The following is an 8,770-nucleotide window of genomic DNA, read 5'->3' as shown; positions in this document are numbered from 1 at the left end:
CATGGGGTGTAGTGATCAGTACAGATTGACAGTGATAATTAACAGTCCAGTGACAGTGATATTAACAGTACAGTGACAGTGAATATTAACAGTACAGTGGGTGATATGAATAGTACAATGGCAGTGATATTAACAGTACAGTGACAGTGATATTAAAGTACAGTGACAGTGATATTAAACAGTACAGTGACAGATGATATTAACGGTACAGTGACAGTGATGATAAAGTACAGTGATAATAACGGTACAGTGACAGTGATTTAACCAGTACAGTGATATTAACGGTACAGGCACAGTGATATTAATAGTACATTGTACAGTGATATTAACGGCTACATGGTGACGTGGATTTAACGTACAGTGATATTAACAGGTACAGTGATATTAACAGTGACAGTTGACAGTGGTATTAACCGTACAGCACAGTGATATTAAGTACAGTGACAGTGATATTAACAGTACAGTGCATTGATTATGAACGGTACAGGCACAGTGATATTAATAGTACAGTGACAGTGATATTAACGGTACAGTTGATATTAACAGTGTGATATTAACGGGTACAGTGACAGTGATATTAACAGTACAATGACAGTGATATTAATAGTACAGTGACAGTTGATATGTAAGCGGTACAGTGACAGTGATATTAACAGTTCAGTGGGCGATATTAATAGTACAATGACAGTGATATTAACAGTACAGTGACAGTGATATTAATAGTTACAGTGTAACAGTGTTATTAGACAGTACAGTGACAGTGATATTAATGGGACAGTGACATTAACAGTACAGTGATGATTAACAGGACAGGACAGTGATATTAACAGTACGGTGATATGTAACAGTACAGTGACAGTTGATATTAACAGTACGAGTGACCAGTGATATCTACAGTACAGTGACAGATGATATTAACAGTAACGGAGAAGATATATAACATGATTAACTACAGTGACAGTGATATTAATGAGTGGTACAGTGACAGTGATATTAATAGTACATTGACAGTGATATTAACAGTACAATGACAGTGATATTAACAGTACAGTGACAGTAATATTAACAGTACAGTGACAGTGATATTAACGGTATAGTGACAGTGATATTAACAGTATAGTGACAGTAATATTAACAGTACAGTGACAGTGATATTAACGGTACAGTGACAGTGATATTAACAGTACATTGACAGTGATATTAACGCTACAGTGATATTAACAGTACAGTGACAGTGATATTAACGGTAAAGTGACAGTGATATTAACGGTAAAGTGACAGTGTCCTTAAGGTTTAGGAGGCAGCGGCAAAAGTCCTGATGCCCATAACTCAGTGTGAGTGCATGTATGTATCTGCGTATGTGTGCGTGTGTGCGTTTGTGTGTGTAGGCAGCAGCCAGGAAGCTGAAGCCCCAGCCCCAGGTTCCTCCCACCCTGCACGAGATGATCCTGGATGAGATTAAATCTGAGAGGAAACTGAGACCTGTCTCTCCTGATGTGATCCGCAGGAGCAGGCTGGGTGAGTGACACCTCTCTGTCTTTATATATATTTTTTCTCTCTCTTTCTCTCTCTTTCTCTCTCTTTCTCTCTCTTTCTTTCTCTCTCTTTCTCTCTCTCTCTCTCTCTTTCTTACTCTCCCTCTCTTTCACACACACACACAAACACACACACTCACTCATTTTGTGAGAAGTTGAAGTATGTTGTGATTATGCACTTTCCCGGGTGCTGGGCATTGGCATGAATGAAAGACACAAGGTGAATCATACTATCTTTCATTGGTTTGAACGATGCTTCCACCCAGCCAAGTTACTGTTCTTGGATGCCTGTGCTGTTTGGCATTACAGCTCTGTTTGTAGTACAGCTTAAACATACACCCTGTCTGGTGTTATGCTAAGTYCCTGTATTGACTATAACCAAACCAAACCTTAGAATCTGAAGAGAGAATGAATTTGATTTAGTTATTATGTTAATAATTTCTCACCGTTGGTTATGCACTTTCTACTGACTACGTTCATCATTGTACATTTCTTAACATACTGTACTGCACTATGGACAGCTGCCAGACATGTCGGCAGATGATGTCTTTCTTCTTGCTTACTTAATATATGTTTTCTGCCCGTATTCCTCCTATGGATAGCTTAATAACTCTGTAACGCCATCATTGTTTCTCTTGCAGTAATTCGGCCTCTTAGCATGTCTCAAAGTTTTGACTTGTCAGGTAAAGATCTGTCCGGTTACCTGGCTGTTTCTTTACYTCTCTATCTATCGTGGTTGTTGTCCATCTGCCCAAGCTACAGCACGCATATTAATGCTCTCATCTCATGCTTCTTCATGCTTCCGTGGTGGTGTTGATGGTTGGCTTGGTTGGCTCTGCACCGCAGCAGTGTGCTCTCTGGTTGTGACGTCATGATGTCAGACACTGGTCAGGATAAGAACTGTCAAGCGCAGAAGGGAGGTTGATGGCTACCTTCACATCAGCAACTCCCTCATAGACAAGCTCAGCGTATCTTTCAATCATTCTGAACCTTAGTTCAATTCTTATGACACTTGTTTTTGAATCTCCACATGGAATGTGGAAGGGCTTAATGATCTACTCAGACTAAGCCCAGGGATAATGTTAAGTTAGATGTAGCCTTACATACCATAGACAGTTGTGAAAAAGACTAAGGTAGATGTGACTCAAACAGGCCAACGGTTTTAGTCGCTGCCTGTCACCACAGTACATCTCTGATAATGAACTATTTCTCGAAGACTTGCTGACGTCAAAAGCAACTGTTTTTTTCTGCATCTCCACACAGCTGGTGCTCATTGTTCTCAGTCCCTCAGGAGGAATTGTAAAACAGTATTTTCCTTGTCTAAATGCTTGAGTAATACTCACTTCAAATCCCATTTTTTTTCTGGGATTAGTCTAAACTCATTTGAACTTCCTACATTTTTCTCTAGTCTATTGTTGCGCTTGGGATGAAACCTACAGTATGTTAAAAACATATTTGATATAGATAAAAGTCAGTAGCCTATAGCCAGTAGAGACAACAGAACTCCTGCCTCCCACTGAAGAATCTATTCATAGAATTCTGCTTCTGGGCCTTTTTCTTTTCCACACTAACATAAATCAGGGAAAGAGTTGCATTAGCTAAAGAACACCATTACTCAGAAATTCTCATTACAAACAACCAAGACGTGCATAACTACCTTCCTCGGTTTCCTAGAAAATGACGGTCCTCCTCACACAAAGCAGTTGTTCATCTTGGAGAGTGAGTCTGCAGAATTTAATCAGAGGTGGGATCAGTGAGCAGCGTAGACAGGAGCTGTCGGCACACATATACACACACACACGCAGAACACACACACACCTGTCGGCTCCCAGCTCTATTCAACACAAAAAAGCACATTCTCACAAAGACATCAGTGTATCTCCAACATCGCCTGCATTGGTCACTTAGCACTTCTGATTAACTTACTGTATATGGCCGTTTTTAAAACAGATAAGAAGAGGATAACTTCTGTTTTATAAGGTTGTACTGCAGTGGTTACCCAAAAATGTCATCACCAATACATCCTTTAGTAAGATAGATAGCTAATGAATTTACATTGGTGACACTGAAAATAATTTATAATAATCTACACTCTTACTCTTTTATGTGTCAACACTTCCTGTTGTGGGCAGGGTATCTGAATTGGCTGTGTTTGACAGTCTGATTGGCTGTGCTTGACATTTCTCCCWCTGATCCCAGCGTCTTTCATCACATCGGAGGCAATTTTACCCTTTGCTCAACTAGTTGGTTCAATTTATTGTTGTGAKGCTTTAATGTGTGTGTGTGTTATGTGTATGTGTTTGTGCGTGCGTGCGTACGTACGTGAGTGTGTATGTGATGTTTGGCTATCTGAACTTCATTGCAGCTGGGTACTTATCCCCTTACTTTGTGGCCAGATTCTCCAATACCAATACTCACCGAGAGAGATAGAGTTCTGTAGTCAAATGACAGGCTATGTTTGGGGAWAGGGATAAACCATTAGTACAGTCTGGCCTATCATATTTAAGGAAGTGTTCCCTTTTAGGTGGAGGCATATACTACAGCACTCCACAGTTGATCCTTACACGTCAAGGTAAAGTATGTGGAGTGGTTTGGCTCTGTTTATGTGACAAGCAACTTGTGTGCTGCAACACATAATGTTAGCCCTGTTTTGTTTGTCTGCCTAGTTGGCTGTATCCTAACACTACTGCTTATGCCTCGACTAAAATAGACTGAATTATACTATATCGACAAATATAGTTTACAGAAACCAGTGCTTTACAATGTTTTTACTTTTGACTGACACTGAGCATAGTGCCACAAATGGTGGATGTTTAATCTGCTCTAGTTTAAACCTGGATCCTAGGACCAGTCAGTCTTCTCCCAGGCAGGCAGGTTTGGAAGCTCCAGGACAGCAGTACAGGAGGGCCTTGGCCTCCCACTGAGGTAATGAGGTCATATTTTAGACTTTTTCCAGAAGAGGTATTCACATTCTCACTGCGTGGTCCTTTTCACAGAGAGGGAGAGAAAGTGAGAGAGCGAGAGAAAGAGAGAGAAAGAAAGAGAGAGAGAGGGAGAGCGAGAGAGAGAGAGAGCCTGGCATCCACAGATCAGATCTGCCTCTGCTACTGATTATCTGCTGTTTCCAGCACTCTCTTCTCCATCCCTTCCTCCGTCACCCCCTCCACTCCCTCCCCCCCTAATTTATTTATATTTTCTTGGGGGGAGAAGTTGTCAATGAGGCTAGGAGGGAGGGAGTCAGCTAGGGTTAGGGTTTCATTAGAATCCTGCTCAGTCCAGGTCTTAAAGGGTAATGAAAGTAGAATCCATGTTGTGTGTGTAACACCAGGCTGCTTCTCCGTCTCTCCTCAACTCACACTCCCTCCTCCCTACCGCTGGTGTGTTCCCCGAAGAAGAGAGAGAGAGAGAGAGACAGATTGAGAGTAGATGATAGGATGCCTCTCGCTCATACATCAATCTCAAGTATCCTGCACCTCAGCTAGAGGAGTATATACCTGCCCTGACATTCCTTCAATCCTCTTCTTCCTCATCCTCTCCTCTCGCTCATTCCTCCTCGCCGCCTTCTCAACTCACCCTCTCCCCTCACAGGCAAGGCCTTAATTTGCACGTTTATGAGGATGACGTGGGGGTGAAAATTCTGTTGTCTAAGACCACTGAGTCCGGGAAGGGAGGATCAGCTTTAGGGGTTAGGGGTCATCACGAATCCTTGCTTCTACTCTGGCCATCCTTCCACGCTTTCTAGAACAGCGAGTTCTCACACCCTCGAATCATGTATGACACGCCATGTCGTGGTTCGTTTCTAACAACACTAGCGTCTGGGGCTGGCTTTGCCCGTGTTGTCCGTGTTTTTCCCCTTGATACTCCACCTCCCGCCTAAAAGTCCGCCGACGGTAAAAAGCACAAGTCGAGGACTTGTGGGGATGATCCGCCGGTCGCGGTCTTCGTTCACGACTGGGGTGCAAACCCGGTTAACCCGAAGCATTGTTCTAAACTACTGGGGGAAGAGATGATACAATATGTACTGTATGCAGCGTGGACATAAACACTACTCATTTAGCATATACGAAATTATGTACATTTTAGGGAACCAATTAATGTTTGTCTGGTCAAGCGTTTTGAACTGGGGGCAATTAGTAACCCGATTCACGATTGCCTCTAGCTCTCACAAGATATGCAAACCATATTCCCTCCTTCTGACGAGCGGGTACAGATTGGATATACAAATCGTGTTCGTTAATGCCTGCCTACCGCCGTGCGAGAACATAGTGCTATAGTTCTAAGGGAATAATTCGCACCCTTGCTTGGTGTAACCTAGGTTTTGGAAAGCCTGGCGCCTCCCATTGTTCCGTAATACAGAATTCTATATGCTTGTGAAAACATAAACTGTTCCTCTTATGAATTTCCGTGAATCTTGTTGCCTAGAGTTAAATAACACGGTAACATAGTAATGTAGGCTACCTATGGTCTTATTTTAGACATCTTTCAGTACACCAATGACTACAGGCATGTACAGGCTTATAAGCGTGAGCTACTCAATTGTGCCGGATACCGACGAGTGAAACACCAGGGTGGTGGAACGCTCCAATGGCCATAAACGTTGGCCTCAAAGGCAAGACGCGCGAACGTGCCTACACCTGCAACAGTAAACAGCCGAATCAGCTCTCAGGTCCTCCAAGCCATCCGTTCTCGTTGCTCGGTACTGTTGGACAGTAGTCGACATATACCGTAGCTTCGTGTTGTGTGTTGTGTTGTGTTGTGTGCGTCCGCCATGTTGCAATACTGCGCTCCAGCGCTCTGTCTCTGCTTTCCCGAGCTCCTGTACATGCCCACTCTGATACTGATCCCGCACATAGTCCTCGTGTGGTGTGCTCTAGATCTCGTGGTGTGGTGTTTCGCTGTCGTGTGTGTGTGCTGTGTGTGGTGTCTGTGTGTGTGAGCTTACAGCATCTATGATGTGACCACTGTGTAGCGTTCGCAAGCCTGTGTGTGTGCTCGCTGTGTGTTGCTCTGGACCTTGTCGATGCTACTGAGGAACACCGATGGACATACGAATTAAGTCACAACCTCCCTAAGCCGTGGAAAACGTCAGGCAAGTTCAATCACCTAAACCTAACCAACTATACGGTCGTCTGAAAAGGACTCATGATTATCAAAGGAAACCATATACTCATGTCTATTTCCAAAATCCCGCTACAACCTCCTCCACCTAGAACTAACTATGCACATATATCTCTGGATACAGCAATCCCCTTACATAAGTCCTCTTCGGCGCCAACTTATGAGCGTATCAAAGGCGACAAACAAATAAATCGCCATAATGCATTGGTGCACCATGGACACAAGTAAATTTTTCCAAAAAAAACTGTTCACAGACAGATTATTTCGAACTATAGTTCAGCTTGTATCACCAATTACCAGTGTCGAGTCAACACTATAACGTGCCTTAAACACAGCACACTACCCTACACGTTAACACGCGTCCCTCCCAATCATATCAACGAGTATCGGAAAGCAATCACACACCGCAAGCAAAATATGACGTCGTCTAAACCCCGCGCTTCACACTGACCTACAGGCCTACTATCTAAGCTCTACCGGACCGATACCAGAGCAACACTGAATGAGCAGAACTATCGAGATACCCAATTATGAGGACGGGCTCAAGCAATCACTGACTACAGCTGAATGGTAACTATTATCACAGGCGCCCACTTACACTCGTTCCTCAAAACTCTCCCAGCTGGCCGCTCTTCGTGATCTGAGCAAGCACATAACTCCGCAATCGACGTCGCAACCAACCCCACAGAATCCAGTGGCAGCCCGCAGCGGGTGAGGCTATAGCCGCAGTCGATCCAGAAAACATTATTGTGATACCCCCAACAAGGTCTGGTCATCCTTGGGAGCAATTTCCAAACGCCTGAATGTACCACGTTCATCTGTACAAACAATAGTAGCACAGTATAAACACCATGGGACCACACAGCCATCATACCGCTCAGGAAGGACACGCCGTTCTGTCTCCTGAAGATGAACGTACTTGGTGCGAAAGGTGCAAATCAATCCCAGAACAACAGCAAAGGACCTTGTGAAGATGCTGGAGGAAACAGTAACAAGGTCATCTAACAGTGGGAGAACAAGTATTGATATCCAAATTAATGCAAATTAATTCTTAAAATCATACAATGTGATTTTCTGGATTTGTTTTAACATTCCGTCCTCTAACAGTTGAAGTGTACCTATGATAAAAATTACAGACCTCTACATGCTTTGTAAGTAGGAAACTGCAAAAATCGGCAGTGTATCAAAATACTTTGTTCCCCACTTCTATATCCACAGTAAAACGATCTATATCGACCTAACCTGAAGGCCGCTCAGCAATAAAAAAGCAGACTACGGTTTGCAACTGCACATGGGGACAAAGATCGTACTTTTTGGAGAAATGTCCTCTGGCTGATGAAACCAAATAGAACTGTTTGGCCATAATGACCATCGTTATGTTTGGAGAAAAAGGGGAGGCTTGCAAGCCGAAGAACACCATCCAACCGGAAGCATCGGGGAGGTCAGCATCTATGTGTGGGGTGCTTTGCTGCAGGAGGGACTGGTGCACTTCACAAAATAGATTGGCCATGAGGTAGGAAAATTTGGGATATATTGAAGCAAAATCTCTCAAGACATCAGTCAGGAGTTAAAGCTTGGTCAGAAATGGGTTTCCAGATGGACAATGACCCCAAGCATACTTCCAAAGTGTGGCAAATGGCTTAAGGACAACAAAGTCAACGATTGGAGTGGCCATCACAAAGCCCTGATCTCAATCCCATATAAAATTTGTGGGCAGAACTGACAAAGCGGTATGTAAGCAAGGAGGCCCACAAACCTGACCCAGTTACGCCAGTCTGTCAGGAGGAATTGGCCAAAATTCACCCAACTTATTGTGGAAAAGCTTGTGAGAGGCTACCCGAAACGTTTGACCCAATTAACAATTTAAAGCAATGCTACCAAATACGAATTGAGTTATGCAAACTTTCTGACCACTGGGAATGTGATGAAAAATAAAAGCTGAAATAATCATTCTCTCTACTATTATTCTGACTTCACATTCTTAAATAAAGTGGTGATCCTAACTGACCTAAGACAGGGAATTTTACTTGGATTAAATGTTCAGGATTTTGAAAAACTGGGTTTAATGTATTTGGCTAAGGTGTATGTAAACTCCGGACTTCAACTGTACATACGAC

The 8,770-nt window shown here is 43.2% G+C and overlaps 1 protein-coding gene and 1 long non-coding RNA gene across 2 annotated transcripts in view; both read left to right on the top strand.

Moving 5' to 3' along the window:
- LOC112067953 (protein spire homolog 1-like) overlaps positions 1-8,770 on the top strand; it is a 93,794-nt gene that overhangs the window by 52,043 nt on the left and 32,981 nt on the right. The window contains 2 exon segments of the mRNA XM_070437312.1: positions 1,389-1,518; positions 4,060-4,107. Of these exon segments, the coding sequence (XP_070293413.1) occupies positions 1,389-1,518; positions 4,060-4,107 (178 nt within the window).
- LOC139023740 (uncharacterized) lies at positions 228-1,077 on the top strand. Its single transcript, XR_011474899.1, has 3 exons — positions 228-284; positions 488-527; positions 1,052-1,077. It is a non-coding gene; the product is annotated as an uncharacterized lncRNA (long non-coding RNA).

This window comes from Salvelinus sp. IW2-2015, linkage group LG35, assembly GCF_002910315.2.
Source record: "Salvelinus sp. IW2-2015 linkage group LG35, ASM291031v2, whole genome shotgun sequence".
NCBI classification, from domain to species: Eukaryota; Metazoa; Chordata; class Actinopteri; order Salmoniformes; family Salmonidae; genus Salvelinus; species Salvelinus sp. IW2-2015.
The sequence above is the reverse complement of the archived record's forward strand: the minus strand, read 5'-3'. Positions and strand labels throughout refer to the sequence as shown.